The sequence below is a fragment of the Amborella trichopoda genome, chromosome 10 (assembly GCF_054954075.1).
Source record: "Amborella trichopoda isolate Santa Cruz 75 chromosome 10, AtrichopodaSantaCruz75HAP2 v2.0, whole genome shotgun sequence".
Taxonomy (NCBI): domain Eukaryota; kingdom Viridiplantae; phylum Streptophyta; class Magnoliopsida; order Amborellales; family Amborellaceae; genus Amborella; species Amborella trichopoda.
Window position 1 is genome coordinate 41,107,946 of NC_142345.1, and position 18,351 is coordinate 41,126,296.

An 18,351-nucleotide genomic window follows, 5' to 3' on the forward strand; every position below is an offset into this window, starting at 1 on the left:
TCTTTTTTAAAGACAAAAGTACTGAATATTAAATATTACAATAATAGAGTTAAAAAAAGTGTAAAGAATAAAGTCCCTTTTTTTGACAAGAGTATTGAACATTATTAAATCACCAGAAATATTAAAATGATAGAGTTAAAAAAAAAGGAAAAAATTTTATATAAGGTTGCAACCTTAAAATGTAGAAATACAGATGCACCTCAAAAATTCATCAAAAATGATTGTTTTGATGTTGAAAAACACTCTAATTGATCATCTCGACATCGACATATATAATAATGAAAAAAACAAGGATTTTGAGTTCCAGAAATAGTACATCTTACAACATATTATCTAGACCGTCCATTTTCAAGATTTTCATATATTTATAGATGTACTTGATTTTAACCATTTTTTAAGTTTAAAATTCTATAATTAGATAGGCCAATAGATTTTTAGATAATCCTAAAAGTATTACGTCAAAATTGTAGGTTATGACAGAATTTGAAGGTGCATCGTAATTGGATTGTTTAAGGTTGCAACCTTATAGAAACCACACCCTTAAAAAAAGTGTAAAGAATAAAAAAATACCCGGTTTCTATGCGGCCAAGCCCACATATGTAGAACTGCAGATCTCTTAATAAATCTATTTTTGAAATGAAGTTTAAGACTTAATTATTAAAGACATGTAATCTCTAATATGGAGATCATGAATATGAATAAATAAATAAATTTAAAACTAGAAATAATAATTCTAGTAAGAAAACATTTTGGACAAAGTTAATTTCCTTTGTTTTTAGTATAAAAATTGATGCTTTACAATTTTTGAAGCAAGGTATTTTAGAATAACCTCATAATCTTTCTTCTTTTACTCTCTCTTCTCTCTTACCAATTTGACCCTTGGACGTTATGGGACAATAAAGATCATGTTACCCAATGGTGCATATTTCATAGAATTTAAGATATATATACCTAAACTCAACGTCTAAACCATACTTTCCCACTTTATTTGTAGGTCTCTTATCTAAAATCTCAAATCTAGAACTCTATTTTTCCCTTAACCTGACGCTACTAATTTTCTGTAAATTCAGATCTAAGGTTGGAAATACGTCGGGTTGGGCCGAGTCCACATCAAAGTTCGGCTGGGATTGGACCCAACCCAACCCAAAAATATAATGTGCGACTCAGACCCGACTAAAAAATCAAAATATTTAAATATATTTCATAAATTTTTTAAATATGTACATGCATTATTTAATGGGAAAAGTTTATATAAGGTGCAACCTTAAAATGTAGAATTACAGATGTACCTAAAAAATCCATTGGAAAAGGTTGTTTTAATGTTGAAAGACCCTCTAATTGATCATCTCGACATCAAGATGTATGAGCGTGTAAAAAAAAATAATTTTGAGTTGCAAAAATAGTGCATCTTGCGACACATTATCTAGACCGACCATTTTCAAGATTTCACATGTTTATAGATCTACATCATTTAACTATTTTTGGAGTTTAAAATTTTATAATTAGATATGAAAATACAGTTTTAGATAATCCTAAGAATTTTTTACACCAAAATTACATGTTAAAATTTGGAGGTGCGGCGCCTTAATTGGATTGTTTAAGGTTGCAACCTTATTAAAACCATACCCTTATTTAAATATTAAAATTAAAAATATATGGTTGTGTCTATTTAAATATGGGTACGGTTTGTAAAGATCCTAGGCTCTAAACAATCAAATTAGAGCGTACTTTCAAATACTATCGATAAATATAGTTTCAATACTGGAAATCTTTGTGCTAGCCTTAAAATATATTTTGATATTTATTTATAAAGTTTAAAGCTTAAAAAATAGTGTAGATCAACAGATCTATGAAAACTTTAAAATCTTGAAAATTGACAGTCCAGAAATGCGTTACAAAGTGCACTATTTCTAAAACTTGAAATCATTGTTTTTCTCATGTCTATGCATCTTGATGTCGAGATGATCAAGTTGAAGATATTTGGGCATCAAAACAACCTCCTCTAGTGAAAATTTTAAGGTAAGCTCAAATTTGATTGTTTAGAGCCTTGGCTCTATATAAACTTTTTCTTTTAAATATATATTAAATATTATTTAAATATCACATGGACCAAACCCATACCCAAATCCAAATAGTGTTTGGGCTCCAAATGTGGATCCAGATCCAGACCCAAACCTAAGCCACTGGGTCAAATTTTTGAACCCATACCTGACCCAGGTTGTGTCTACATCAGGTCCTAGGTGAGGCCCGGGTCTAGTGTGATCTGTGAGTAAACCTAGATCAGGAATAAATCTACCTTTTACCGAGTCTTATACCTCTTATCCCATCATATTACCTCCATTCTCATCTTGGGATCTTCCTCATTATCAAATATCATGTATTCAATATCAATCTGATTCAATATGGTCTTCCACAGTTCTCATTGCAGTTAAGAGGTCCAAAATCTCATTGTGATTTAAGACTTTAACTAACAATTTGGCAATTTAGTGTGCACCATTAAGAGATCCCAAAACTCATTGCGATGACTAGCAATACGGCAATCAGGGTATATACCCTAAAAAGTAGGCGTGGGCCACAAAATGTGGACTGACCGTTTGCCCAGGTCCGGGCAACTACGGCCTGAACGTAGGTTCGGGCTGATCCCTCTGTTTCTTTAATATTTTCTTTTTGTTTTTTCATTTTATTTGGCCCAACCCGACCCAGACATGGCCAGGGCCTTTTCTGCGTAGTCCAGCCCTATGGAGACTAGGCCTAGACCTGGTCCGTTTGCCAGCCCTAATCCCACTCTTTTAATCACCATTCAACCCTTTCGTTTGGACCGTGGGGCGATCATGACCACATTTCATATGGTCATATGGATCATAGTTTTCTTTCCCTACACTAGTACTGCATTTGTCATCATGTACTTTCAACTAAACATGACATCAACGCGCAATATTTTTAGTTGCCGGCTGATGTTGTCGTTAGTTTAAGTGGTTAGTGACCCTTTTCACTAATCTGTAATCTCTAATCCCCAATCCATTATCCAATACATGACAAGAACACCTCAAATCTTTGAGGAAATGACGTAAACGAAGCCACCCTTGAGCAAAAATGCAAACAGGTCAAAATTATTTGCAAATATTCCTCTCTTGAATATGGTCATAATTATCATAATGACAAATGCAAACATTTGGCTTCAAATTTAGAGTTATTAAGCTCCACACAATTCTTTGAGGCCTCTTATTACTCCTTTCTTTAGGTAACTTGGAAATCATTTGTGAAATTTTAAACTCAAAAAACAAAAGAAATTTAATCCATCTCAAATAAATATGTTTGTGTAGTTATAAAATGAGAGAAAAATATCAAATTACACATAAGAGATGAACAGTTTGGCACTTTATCCATAACCTTTGATTTATTTCCAAAATATAAAAAAATAAATAAGAAAATCTTGAGTTGGAATAGTTGCAAATGGATAAAAATATCGAATAGTTCATTCCTTTTAGGTATTTTAATAAAATTTCCTAAAAATAAACTACAAGAGGAATGAAAGAAAGCCGGATAATTTGAATATAAAAACATTTGAGGACCTTTTCTATCTCATAGTGGCCTAGTTGGACTTGGTTTTTATTGGTGAGAATGGGCAAGGGACTAACTTTCTATGTTTTTGCCAAGACTTAACCAAGTCAAAATATGCCTAGGGCACGGCACGCCTCATGTTGTCTTGACTTTACTGTTCTAAGCCAAAAAAAAAAACTATTGCTTACTTTTATCCTTGCATCCTAAAAATTAAGAAAAATCAAAATATGAAAATGTAAGAGCTTAACATCTTTAGGGAAAAAAACACTAAGTTAAAATCCAATAATTGCCTTCTTTAGCTCTTTATAAATTATATCTTGGAGTCCAGTTTGCTCACGATGTACATGTTTTTAAGGGTCTGGTTTGTATTAGGCTGATGCCCTAAACAATCAAAGCAAGGTGCACCTTCAATGGTGTCGAAACATGTTGTTTCAGTATAATAAATCTTTGGGATGTTCTAAAAAATTATTTTTGTCTTCAATTATAAAATTTAAAGATTAAAAAATAGTATAGATGGAGCAGATCTATAAACACTTGAAAATTGACGGTCTAGATAAATGCATCATTTCCAAGACTTGAAATCTATTTTTTCTCATTTCCATATACCTTGAGGTCGAGATGATCGAATTGTGGGTTTTTCAGCATCAAAACAAGATGTTCTTGTGAATGTTTTAGGTGTGCCTCAATTTGATTGTTTAAGGCCTTGCCCTTACATAATCTTTTTCTATGTTTTAGGCAATGTACACTACACTATCGCTCACCTTTGGTACAAGAAGACTATATTTACCTATGGAAAATTGTTTCATGCGAGCTGGACTGCATTTCTACAATATGCAGTCAACAGGTATAAAACATCTATATTAAAGATGAATGCAAATGGATGGTCCATTTAAAAATAATTGTAACTAATGGCTCGAATATTTTCTTAATATAATTATTATTTTTAGTTTTCAATATCTTTTTTTTCATATTCATGATCTCCATATTAAAGATCATATATTCTCTAAAAATTAGGATCAAATTATATTTAAACAATATATTTATTGCCAAGCCTTTATTTCTACAATATGCAGTTCTTCTAAGGACACGATTTCTATGTGGCCAGGCTGCATATTGTAGAAACACAGGCTTGACAATAAATATATTTTTAAATATAATTTGATCCTAATTTTTAAAAAATATATAATTTTTAACATGAAGATCATAAATATGAAAAAAAAAATTTGAAAACTAAAAATAATAATTATATTAAATAAATACTTAGATCATTAATTCCCTTTGTTTTTAAACGGAGCACCTATTTGCACCCGTCTTTTAAGATGGATGCTTTATATACCTCTAGACCGCCTATTGTTTCATGCGGTCCAGCCCGCGGGAAACAATTTTCCTTTTTTTAAAAACGAGGATTTTAAAGTATGAAGGGCGACCTTTGGCATATTTTGATAGTTAAGGATATTTTAGTGATTATTCCGTTATTTGTTTTGGAAAACCCGGTCCCGACTCCGAACCCAAACTACACGCTTTCTCTCTCTACATTATGGTAGTCCTTCGCTCGTCCACCACGCTGTCAACGGGTATTCCCAACCCAAAAAAACAATCTTCTTCACACATTCCATTCTCCAGAGACATTCCATGCTTTTGAGATCCCATGGTGATCGGGTATGTTTTCCTTTCATTTGGAACCATTTCTCTCATCTCAAGAGTGCTTGATTTTAGAGAAAGAAACCTTCTTTCTTCAACCATTTTTTCTTCCTTGCTGTGGTTCCATGGAAGTTACTGTAATTGGATGTTGTGGTTTCAATTGTGTTACTTCTGTGGATTTGGGGTTTTTGTTATAGAGAAATGAACACTCTCCTCTCTCTCTTTCTTGAAGTTACTTTAATTGGATGTTTTGTGTTGGTTCTGCAAATTTGTGGGGGTTCTTGCTTGTTCATGGGGAGATGAATCTCTCTCTGTGTTTGTTGAATGCTCAGTTTTGGGGTTTTAGATATTACTGTCTTCGATGGCTGTTGCAGCATATGTTTGTTTACTGAGCATAGTTCTTGACCCTCTGATCAAATTTGCTTGTTTCTTTTTTATTATAAAAGAGCTAGCCATTCGATAGTTGTCACTGAGAAATGCTTCCCATAGTCCTAACTTGATATTGTGATAATTTTACTGATGACTTAACTTTTTCCTGATGATCTAATAGTGTTCTAGGCTTCAGCAATCTAGTTCTTGAAAGCCCGAAAATACCTTATAGAAAGAAAAGTAAAATCTGAGGGGAAAAAGGAAGACTTTATAAGACTCTATTATCTGTTGTGGCACTTTCATGTTATCTGTATAAGACTGTATTATCTGTGGCACTTTTCATGTTTAAATGGGATGATCTTAGTTATATGTTTAGCCTTTTATTTATTTAGTCTGGGGAGTATGAATTTTGATGAGACAGACACGGAAGTCAGTTGGCTATATTGATCAAAGCATTTGGACTTGGCTCAGCCTTTTCTAACTTTTATGGAAATCTTGGTTACTATCTTTTTCCTTTTTCTTTTTTTTTTTTGAGTAAAGATATCAAATTATGAATAATGGGAATTCTTCCTGATATAAGTTTTTATTTTGTTTGATGCATGTTCTTTTTTTTTGGGTCTTCTGTTTTGTTGATGATCACTATCATTGCGAGGCTGTGGTTGAATTGACTGTCTCAAATTGATTTTCCATGGATTGGGAGATCTGTATTCTACCTTTGATGTCATCATATTGTTTTATGATTGGAACTTCTTTGATTTCAACAAGTAATGAGCCTTACTATGCTACCTTGAAAATTATCAAATTTTTAAATGCTTTCTTATGTAGAAGATGCATTTATTTCCTCATGTGATATATCCTATAGGTCCAATTACCTTGTGTGACCTAAGCATATGATGATGATAACGTGTATGTCGAATAAAGTCAGGTTGTAAACACCGATGTTACTCTAGTAGTCTTCATGTATACTAACAAGTTCTCTGATACTAGAACTTTCATGAATATCTCCATGGTCAGTAAATATATTTAGCTTGCAGCCTATTGTTGGCTGATTGACTCAACATAATTGAGAAGGATCTGGAAGCAAGTAACAAAAATATTACTCTTGCTCCAAGAAGAAAGGAATATTTGTAGGTTAATGCAATAATAAATCAAACGAACCCTATGTGCTTCACCTCATTCTAAAGTAACATGTACAGGTCCTTGCACATATATTTTACGGATTCTAGAGGTCACAATCAATGTTACCTAAGCTGCTAGTCAGTGATGGGTGAAACCCGCCAAGGTGCTTCAAGCACAGATAGTTCCTATCCAGTAAAAGAAACATAAACCATAAAGACATTCTTTATATATTATCTAAGAAAATAACCAAATCTCAAATAGCCAATAGTGTTAATTGCCGATCACATCAAGTAGATTACACTTCACCCCTAGTGTCCAAAACAAACTCTAATGAAACAATCCAAGATGGGTACAAGAGTGCACTTTGACCTGAACTATGTAATCACAAAATTTTACACTAATCCCAATAATCGGGAAGGTGCAATATGTTTTAGACATTTGCACATTTTCGATACAAGAGCGTACTATGACCTGAACTATGAGATCATAAAATTCCACAGTAATCCCAATAATCTGATCCCAATAATCAGGAAGGTGCAATATGTTTTAGACATTTGCACATTTTTTATACTCATAACAGCAGTTGATTGGGGCATCTGTGATGCTGCTAATCACGTCTGTCGTAGTTTTTGGGTTAGAAGGAAAGCTGCAGATTTGACAATCCGATCAAACCTTATTATTTTTGCATCTCATTCTAAGGCCATTGTTTATGCTAGATTGATAGATATCGTGCTAGGTAGTTCCAAGAATTGTATCAACAAATAACTAGAGGACATCTTACTTGTTTAGGTCTTTCGGCAAGTTTTCATACTCCAATATTCTATTGGTTTCTGAATTTAACTAATTGGGGGTGTCTGTGTTTTTGAAAGGTCTCTTAAGTGGGAAAGTTCATTTACTTCATATATATTCATGTATAGTAGATTATTTTATATTTATTCACTTTGCAAAGAACTTAGATTGTGGTTCTCATACTTTCAAATAATTGCATTGTCTTATATAGGTGCGATCTTTCTTTAGGATTTGCAAGATGTCCGTATCTTCCCAGCACCATAAAGACCTAAGGGATGACACACCAAACTAATTTGGTTATTATAGGTGTTTCTGTTGGTGTGGCCATTGGATTATTGGTGGCATTATGTGGATTTATCTTCGTGAGGCTGTACAAAAAGCGTTCTCAACTTCGACGTCGTGGCAGTGAACAAAGCAGGGGCTCTCTGCCAATATATGTAAATGGAGTGGATTCAAGTATGGTGCTTTCAGGTTCAGAAGTTGTTAATGGGGCAACCAATTCAGTAAAAAGAGGTAATCAATGGTCTTGGTGGGGAAGCCATGATAAAGATATTGTCATCTCAGCCTCTGGCATTCCAAGATACTCATACAAGTAGGTTCATTTGGTTTTTCCCTAGCTTACAAGCAAGAGACAAAATGAAATTATATTATTAGCCAACAGACTTTAGTATAGTCATAATCCATTGGGGTGATCACTGTTCATTGAAAGGAAGAGCAAGTTATTATAAGTGTGGAAACACCAGAACAAATGATGACTCCAATAGTTGATTCCACTCTCTCAAATCTCCATCCATCATTTGATTTAATGATGATCACCCCCATGGAATTTTATTTTCATAATTCATTGGTTTATGAGGATTTCTCAAATAATGAAACTCATCTTCTGTTTTTGCATTTGTGCAACAAGATTAGTTTCTTGCCCAGCTCTACTTCTAATAATCTAATCTTGTCTTTTTGATAGTGAATATATATATATATATATATATATATATATATAGGAAAAGTCTTCCCATTGCCTATAGGCGAAAATGAACAGTGATTTCGCGTACCCTCATCACCGTCCAAAGTTTATCGCATGGTCACGATTGTCCGGTAGTGTTTCATTTTTTCATTTTTTTTCTACAAATCGGAATGACCTGAAATTTAAAGCGTGTGTACATCTTAGTGAGGCGTACCTAATAAAAATATAAAAAAAATAATTCGCTAAAAAACAATTGACTAAATTACCCCCAAAACTTTTTGGGGGTATTTTGGTCAATTTTTTCATGTAAAATATTTTTTTGATATTTTTCGTAGATTCGCCTATTATGAACACACACTCCAAATTTCGGGTCATTCCGATTTGTAGAAAAAAAATGAAACATTATCGGACAATCGTGACGGTGCAATGAACTTTGGACGGTGATGAGGGTAGGCGAAATCACTGTTCATTTTCGCCTATAGGCGTTTTGTAGTTTCTTCCATATATATATATATATATATATATATATATATATATATATATATATATATATATATATATATATATATATATATATATTGAAACTGTTAATTATTCTTTTTGATAGTATATTTGTAATATATTACATATTTTTGTAATATACTATAAAAAATATGTATATATTTGTCTTTGTTTCCTTTAATAGAGATCTTTTGTATAGCATTCTTACCAGTTATTTTCTTTCTCAGGGATGTGCAAAAAGCCACACAAAATTTCACTACTATTTTGGGGCAGGGTTCTTTTGGTCCAGTTTATAAGGCCACAATGGCTACAGGTGAGGTGGTGGCAGTGAAAGTCCTTGCATCAAACTCAAAGCAAGGCGAGAAGGAATTTCAGACAGAGGTGAACAGTTGTACTATTAACATGATAGTATTATAAAAACCCTTCTTTCCTTTTTCTTTTTCTTTTTTTTTTGTTTCTCTTTTTAACTTTATACTTTGCAAGACTGAACTGGATACTATGACCATCACGAATGTTTCATGATGTGGATTTGTTATTTTTTCTGTACATGAAGTCTTGGACATTGTGCATTATGACTCAATTGGGTAGTTTGGCTTAGTTTGGATTTTTTGCAATTAAACTCCATTTATATGATCATAAAAGTAGCTGAATTTCATTTTAAAAAGTTCGTTAAAACCAGGAGAGCATGAAGTTCTCGTTTAATTATATTCGAGAGAATAAATTCTTGGCTGCATGTTCTGTCTTTTTTGGCTTTGCACTAGCTATTACAATTAGATAATTGGTTCACTAATGTAATGCAATCAAATCGTATAGACCAGAGTTTAGCCAGGTGTTTCTATATAAGGATACTTCACTATGGTCCTTCTCTGTCACTTTTAACTTGGTCTACTTTTCAGGTGTTTTTGTTAGGTAGATTGCATCACAGGAATCTTGTCAATTTGGTCGGATATTGTGTAGATAAAGGGCAATACATGCTGCTCTATGAATATATGAGCAATGGAAGCTTGGCGAGCCATTTGTTTAGTAAGCTCCTGTACTTCTCCAATGCAATCATGTGTTCATGTCCATTGGTTGACTTTACATTTACAAGAATAAGAGCTTCAAAAAGTATAGATTGACAGAGCTCCAAAGTTGTAAAATGATACAAGTCACTCAAGTTTGGTGGACCACCTACGTTCATGTGAAAGTTATGTATGTAGGTGGTGCACCCACCTGAAGTGTCCACATGTCATGTTATAGTTTTAAAGAAACCACGAGGTTAATGAATAACCTGTATTAACCGATTTCTATATTTTATTATGTGTTCCTAAATAGTCATAAGAAAGAGCGGATTAGGCTTCTAGGAGAATGTCCTTCTACTTAGTTTTGTTACACGAACCAAGAGTCTTATCAGCTCTCATCCATATGATGTTGAACAATGACGCTCATTGTGGAGAAGCTTAGGGGTAAATACAGAAAATTCCACATAAATAAGACTCAGGGAAATCAAAGAAGGAACATGGACTACTGTTTCATGCATCCATATCATTTAAAATGCTGTCAACTTTGTCCCTATGGGGGACTCTATTTTCTGGGGCTAAACTTTGTTCAGGTCCCCATTTTGGATTAAACCCAAAATGGTCTGAACAAGTACTTTGAAGTTTGAATAAACCATTTGTGTAAGAAAGAAAAGGAAATATCCTATTCTTTGTTCCTTTAATGAACCTTGCTGGAGAATCGGTAAAGTCATTGTTTCACTCTAGGCTGCTAAAACCTCATCTCAAACTCCATCTATCTTATGGATTTAGGACCCTAAATACCTAAAACACATGAAAATCAGTTTTCATCACAAGAAAATGGATTTGGAGTTCTATAAAAGCTCCAAATGTTTATCTTCCAGAAGTAACAAACAAACATCTCAAAATTGATTTAGCATTCATTGAAATGGACAGTCCAAGATTTGATGTTGAGGTTGCAGTCAAGATGGAGCATTCTTAGGGCTCAAAATCCTTTTTTTAAGAACTCGTTTTGGAGGTTAAGAGGATGGATTTGCGATGTGTTTTGGGTACTCACTCATTTAAAATCATCAAAAAATGAGTTGTAGTTGTAGCCGCTAAGGGATGCAGCCACGATTTTATGAAAATATTCTGAAAATTTTAAGCCTGCATTTCCATAATCTAAAAATTGAATGCCACTTGAACATAAGAGAGGATGATGTTAGTGTTAAATTCTACCCCTTTTGATGAACAAAACAAAATAGTAAAGCAAACTGCATAATACTATGAGTCTCTGAATCCTAGACAATTGAACACAACCCCACCTTAAAATGCAATATGTGCCGTGGCCAACCTTTAGTGGAAACCATAAATGGAAACACAGGATACTTATTTATCTAAATGCTAGACTCGACTGAGTCCGAGTCACCCCCAGAGTTGTGTGACAACTCGAGGTATTAAAAAATTCAAAAAAATAAAAAATTGTAAAAAATATAGTTATGTTATACAATATTTCCTTATATCATTTAGATGTATATGGCAAAGATTAGTGAGTGTTTTTTGCCATGAGTGTAGCTGGAATAAGAATGTTTGCATGGATGAGTGGCAAGACAAGAAAGATAGAATTAGAATGAATACATTTAAGGGCACCTAGGGATAGTTCCAATAGGCGATGAGGGAAAGTAGACTTAAGTGGGATAGCTATATGCCGCGCCGACCCAATACAACACTAGTTAGGAGATGCGATTTGGTTCAAGTAGAAAGTTTGAAAAGGGCAAGGGGAAGGCCCAAAAGGACATGGATGGAATAGTGAGACAAGATATGGGGACTTATGGTCTCACTGAAGGTATGACCCTCGGTAGAGCAGAATGGCAGAGCAGGATTTGTGTAACCGATTCCAAATAGTTGGGATAAGGCTCTTCTCTCAAAAAAAAAAAAAAAGTTGGCATAAGGCTCTGATGATGATGATGATGATGATGGTGAGTGTTTTTTGCCATGATCACATTTTTATATTTATCTTTTTTTAAAAAAAATTTAACAAACATCCCAAATTAGAAATTACAAACTCGTTTTTTTTTTTAATGCATGTTTTAAATTTTTTTTAACCTTGTTTTAACTTTTTAGAGGTGTTTTAAGTTTAAAATTTTCTTAATTTTTTTAATGCTTTTTAGGCCTTTTGGCTCTGTGCTGGCCTGGCTGAGTCTTGAGGACTCAGCTGAGTAACTTACCATGGCTAGGGAGTGAGTGCTCTGGCCAAGTCGAGTCCCGGTACACTGTTCTCAAGTATGGCCCTTGACGACTACTTTTCTTTCCATCTTGTAATACCACCAACTATGTAGAAAAAGTTGTTTAACCACCTAACTTATACCTGCTTGCCTTTTAGAAGAAGTATTCTTTTAGAGGATTATCTTGCATGGTATACTGTATGCATGGCTTGCATGTCTCTCCACTATGGGTTTTAATTCTTTTACGAGTGATGTAGCTGAAAACTTTATTGAAGTAATGAAGAAAAAGATTTATCTGCATCATGGTCAGACGGATATTTTAGAGAAACTAGATATAAATATGAGAACTCCATTTTGCTACACTCAAAGGCGAAAATTTTTCTCATAGAATGTATTAAGGAGTTGATAATCCTATCTGCTCAAAGAACTTAGCATTCTAGATGGGAAGGAATCATTGGTGGAAGGAAAAAAAAAGCAAAAAAAGTTGATGATAATCCTATGTGCTCAAAGAACTTAGCATTCTAGATGGGGAGGTATCATTGGTGGAAAGAAAAAAAGCACGAAAAAAGTAATCCCAATTCCCAAATGTGCACTATCTGTACAAGCATGGGAAAACTTGGCATATCCAACTCGAAATCGCCTGAGTTAGCATAATGCCAGGTCTGGAACTGAACCCATGGGGACTGACTGAGTTTGGCCCCTTCTCAGTATTTTATTATTTTTTTGTTTGGACTTGGCCAAAACCTTGACCGACTCAGCTCAGGACCCTTGGGAGTCCCGATTTGGGACCTTGTTTTCCCACACTGATTTGTACTGTTTGAGGAGTAGTAATATATACAAATAGAGGGTTATAGGGTTCAAAAACTGGTAGCGATTTTGTAAGCCCTCAAAGAAAGGTGGTAATTGTGAAAATATCCAAAAAAAATCATACTTATTTTATTTATTTTAGGTGGGCAAGGGTCCGTTATGTAAAAGTTGTAGGTTAGTTTTTGTTTTTTTGGGCGAACTTGAAGGTTTGAACGTCAAACAATCCAGGTGTCTTACTTTTGAACAAAAAGGTTGAATATCTAAAAGGCATCCATTCAATTAGGCTTGCTGTAGACAATGATTATAAATTGTGCCTCATTTCCCTTCCCTCTCTGTCCTCCCTGTCAATCAGCTGAAACTTGTCCTTACTATTCTAAGAGAAAAGAGAACTAACACTCTCTTCATGGCATACATGTCTGAAGGTGAAGGTCCATGCAAGTTGAGTTGGGAGGAAAGGCTTCAAATAGCTGAAGATGTTTCACATGGAATTGAGTATCTTCATGAAGGGGTATGTGTTAAGTTTAATGCTCATCACTTTGCTAAAAACTTTTATGCCTTGAGGGCAGGAAATATAAGTCATTGACCCCATTATTCTTGTATCAGGCAGTTCCTCCTGTTATACATCGGGATATCAAGTCTGCTAATATATTATTAAACAGTTCGATGAGAGCAAAGGTAAGATTATTGAATATTCATATTGGGTAATGTTGGTTAATTCTCTTTTATGGTTATACTGCCTGTGTCAGTACGACTTGCTTATAGCTTTTGGTTTTTGACACCCTCAACATAAGCACCAAAGTACAAACTCCAGCTTATTGGTCGCAAAGGGTTAGAGTGAGACAATCCATATTGGCTTGCTTAATTAACTGCTCTGAACTACATGTCTAATTGGCAAAAGGCGCACAATTCTGGCAAACATAGTCTCCTCACTAGTATGTCTTGGCAAACAGTGAGTTGTTAAATTCTGAAAGGGGTTTTGGAAGGACAAAACTATATATGATGTGGAGTAAGGGCAACTCAATCATTTGTATCTTTTTATTATTGGGTTATATTAGGGTGCTCATACTACAGAGTATTTTATAATTCTACTCAACAAATTTTGGACACTTATATACTTTTGTTTTGTACATTGAGCATTTTGTTAGTAAAGGTACATTTGGTTATTAGGAGGGTGTGACATCATCCACAATGGGTGTGACATCACCCACAAGGAGCATACTAGTGGCATTTAATGCTTTATGTTGGTGATGTCACACCTCATGTAGATAATGTCTCATCCTTCCTAATTATCAAAAATACCCTTACTAAAAATATTGTATTACAAAGCAAGGGTATATAAATGTCCAAAATTTATTGAGAATGTTCTATAGTGTAAGTACCCTAACACAACCCTTTATTATTTATCCATAAATTTTCATATCCAAAGGGAATGTCATCCAAGGTTATGTTTTTCTGCGGTCCCTTTTCCTAGCATTTTTCATAACTTGTTAACAAGATGGCAATGAGAGAACCTTTTAAGGCGTGGGTAGCAGTTTTGGGAAACTCCAAACTAGGGTGGCAGTTTTGGGTTGAGGAAAACAAGCATGGCACAATTGATGGTTTCCCTTTTATCTTTTATTATCGCAAGAGCTGCAAGTTTTCCCCAGTGATTATCCTAGGATGCAATTCTCTTTCTTTTTCTGTATTTGAAATGCTGTGCTGGTTTTTGAAACAGGTGGCCGATTTTGGATTATCCAAAGAAGAGGTCTATGATGGACGCAACTCTGGATTAAAGGGCACATATGGGTACATGGACCCCGATTATATGTCAACGAGCACGTTCACAAAGAAGAGTGATGTTTACAGCTTTGGCATCATAATGTTCGAGCTCATCACTGCCATAAATCCACAGCAAGGTTTAATGGATTATGTCAATCTTGTAAGATCCAGACCTTGCATAGTTTCTTTTCTTCTTTTCCCTCTTTTTGGGGCTTTTATTTTTTCCGCTTTATTTTCACCACTTGGATTTTCATCTAGAAGCCATTTCTAGAATTTTTTTTTGTGTACCTATATAGATCGGCTAAATCTGTATGCATGGTGAAAACTCAAACAAAACACCCCTGATTGGACTTCGATAATAGAACAGAGGGAAGCTACCTTCAATGCAACTAAGAAATTTGTGCTTTAATTTTGTGAGACTTTCTCATCAGACTTTTTTTTAATGATCTGACAATTTGCCAGGCGGCCATGAGTGCAAATGGTAAAGTGGGGTGGGACGAAATACTTGACAAGGAGCTTGTTGGCAAGTGTGACCCCGAAGAAGTTGGTACTATGGCGAGCATCGCTTACAAATGTGTGCAAAAATCTCCTAGAAAGCGGCCTAACATAGCAGAAGTCTCTCAAGCTTTGTCGAGGATAAGGCAGATCCGGCTTCGTAGAGAAGGATCCCCATCTTTCATAGGTGGTGAAATAATCCATGTTGTGAAGCGAATAGAGCGACAGCAGATTGAATTAAGCAACATGACCAGCATCAAAGGAGTTTAGGGATGATAGATACTATGCACAAAGATGAGAGAGAGGAAGTGGGGGACAGATGAAGCAAGGAGCTTCATTCACAGTTTGCAGGCCTTACTGTGGTCTGGTGTAGGGTAAGGGAAGAAGTTTTTCTAGTTGTAAGTATATATATTTGGATGAGCCATGGTTTTTTCCTTCAAAATTAAACGGCTGGCTTTTGCCACATGAAGTGTAACAACTGTCTCTCTCCCTCTAAGGTAAAGTCGGAACCGATCCTGACTTGGGTTGGGTTCAAGTCAATTGAACCCCGCCTGACTTGGGTTGGGTATAAAAATTCTCTCTCTATCTTTCTCTCTCTCTCATATTCTCAACATTTCTTGCAATGCGACTCCCAGATGGGCCTTTTTGGAAAATTGGTCATCCGAGTGTGCGCTTGAAAATAGAGTATACTATGATCCATATGATCATAGAAAAGCTTTGGTCATACATGTTATCGTCGGTGGTGATACTCAATCATGGGAGCATGCCATGACCAGGTGGTAGGTCTTACATTAGATTTGTACATCAGTTGTGTGGACTGTGGACGGATACACACTATTTAAGTTTTTCCATGGACATAGGGATCATTGTTTACCAATAGATATGCACATTCATAGGAAAAGCTGATGGAGAAAAGCACTGAGTAAATCTAGGTCTGGGTCGACCCGAACCCAACTGGGTCTAAGGTAAAGTCAGCTCCGATCTGAGCCGCGTCGGATATGAATCTATACATAATAAATACAAAGAATTCTTTAAATATTTTGGAAAATGTTTTCATAGGGCTGCAACCCGTTGCCATTACTCGGTGTTTGTGGGTTTTAGAGAGAGATTTAGACAGAGATGGAGTATGGGTATAGGTGGGTATGAACTCTTAAAGTGCTCTTCACTATTACGTTTGTGCCTAACCTCAAGCAAAACAGGAGTACCGCAATTGGAATCCTTCCTCTCCTTTTTCTCTCTCTAGTGCAGTAGCCGCCCTTTCCTCTAGTGCAATAGCTCTCTCAGTTTTTGCACTTGCTTTCTCTCTCTAGGGGTTCTCTCTTTTTTTGCAGTTGCTTTCTCTCTCTCTCTCTCTCTCTCTCTCTCTAGGATTGCCATGAGGCAGTAGTTCCTGTTAAGAAAAGCCTTGTTCAACTCACATGGCCAAGACTTATCTTACTTCTTGCGGTGGCAGGAGTACGAGAAGAACGCCTACGATCAGATCAAGAACCCAAGTGGAACTATACAAATGGGCCTTGCAGAAAACCAGCTTGCGTACAAATTCTCTCTCTCTCTCTCTCTCTCTCTCTCTCTCTCTAACTTGTTTCTCTCTCGAAAATGAGTGAGGCAATGAAGTATGGATTGATGGACATGGAAGGGCAGTCGACGTTCGTTAAGAGTTGGGGGAGGGGCGAGAGGAGGGGTGTCTAGATGTAGACCTGGACCTGATAGGGTCAAACCATTGGATCAATCGAACACATTTCCCAGTCCTATTGGCAATGGGCCAAGGCCCAGCTAAGCCATCGCCTGGACTAACATATATTGCTAGGAAGGATGTGATTGGGTTGAGATCAGGGCCTAGATTAGCATATGTTGCTAGGTAGGTCCTGACCATGTTCAGGAGATCATGGTCTGCCTTGAGCCCCTACCAGCAGGATGGGTCATGGCTTGGACCCTTTGAATTGGCCCAAGCCCAGCCCATGAATAGACCAAGGCTTTGGCCGAGTGGGGCAGGCCCTCGCCCCCGCCATTGCCAACCCTAGACTCAATTAATGACGTAATGGAATTGATGGTCCTGCTCACCCCTGCATTGAGGACAAGGATAAAGGGTGTACATTATAATTGCTATAGAAATATTCTGAACCTCAAACTTGTGTTAGACCATTGGTTAAGTCATGCGTGAGGTCCCTAAGCTGATTGAATAGAATCAAAGGTCCACTAGAGGAAACCTTTGTGTTCAAAGGAAATCATTTTTCAGAGCTAGATCTACACCCCCAATCTCCCGGTTCAGGTCAAGACCCAGGAGTTGGACCTGAGTGGGTCTAGGTCTAATCTTGGACCCCCTACGTCGGGTCTAGTTGCGGTCAACCTAACCTGCGGGGTGCACCTAGATCTAGGTCTACCACTAGGACCCTGTGGGTGGGGTCCTTGTACCGAGACCCAATAGGGTCCCAATTGACTCTAGTTTGGGGTCAGATTAAGACCTAACCTTATTGACAACCCTAATATCAACCAATAGTCAAAAAGAAGAAGTAAAAATAAAAATAAAAAGAAAAAATATCCTATAGGGCACTCAAGGGGTCAAAAGATAACATATTAAGTATGTTTTTAAGTTGTTATATCAATTAGGTATATCCTAAAAAAAAAGGTTAAAAATTTCAAATTTGTTCTTATTCTGTATTTGAAATGTGGAATATTCAAGAGCATTTTTATCACTTAATACAAACAAGATAGTGTTGCCTAATGATGAAATTACCTTCAATAGTTTAGCATCAAGAAGGTGGAACATATTTTCAGAGTTCCTGAGCTCGAACAATGGGGGTAATTATGTGGCTAAATAGTGCTGTTTTCTTTAAAAATACATGTCCCATGTTTCTAATATTGAACTTTGAGGGGCAAGATGATCTTTTCGCTCGATTTAGTTGCCGGAGAAATAAGACCATTTTAGCCCTTGTTGTTCAGCATTGTATTTTTTTCCCTATGGGAACTTTTCACTCTTCTTTACTAAAGTGGAACAAATCATTTGATCATTGAAAGAGACTCCAACAATATCATAAACTGGTGAAATGGCTTGTCAAAACCTCCTTGGCGGCTACTTTCTCTATGGAAAAAAACAATGGATCTAGCATCGGGCAAGAGGTGCTCTTTCAATCATGTCTATAGATAAGCTAAT

The 18,351-nt window shown here is 35.8% G+C and overlaps 1 protein-coding gene across 4 annotated transcripts; it reads left to right on the top strand.

The window, feature by feature from the left end:
- The first annotated feature begins 5,122 nt into the window (after positions 1-5,122).
- On the top strand, positions 5,123-15,783 carry LOC18433943 (calcium/calmodulin-regulated receptor-like kinase 1). 4 transcript variants are annotated; one of them, XM_011624942.3, is made up of 8 exons: positions 5,123-5,220; positions 7,691-8,071; positions 9,169-9,322; positions 9,838-9,964; positions 13,370-13,455; positions 13,551-13,622; positions 14,662-14,865; positions 15,168-15,783. In XM_011624942.3, exons 2-8 carry the CDS (start codon positions 7,755-7,757, stop codon positions 15,468-15,470), a joined length of 1,263 nt encoding a protein of 420 aa, XP_011623244.2. In that variant the 5' UTR covers positions 5,123-5,220; positions 7,691-7,754; the 3' UTR covers positions 15,471-15,783. The 4 variants fall into 4 exon arrangements, with proteins under 4 accessions (XP_011623244.2, XP_088705112.1, XP_020522736.2 ...); XM_088848986.1 differs by having other exon boundaries at positions 7,691-7,992; XM_020667077.2 differs by having other exon boundaries at positions 7,708-8,071.
- Positions 15,784-18,351: the final 2,568 nt, after the last annotated feature.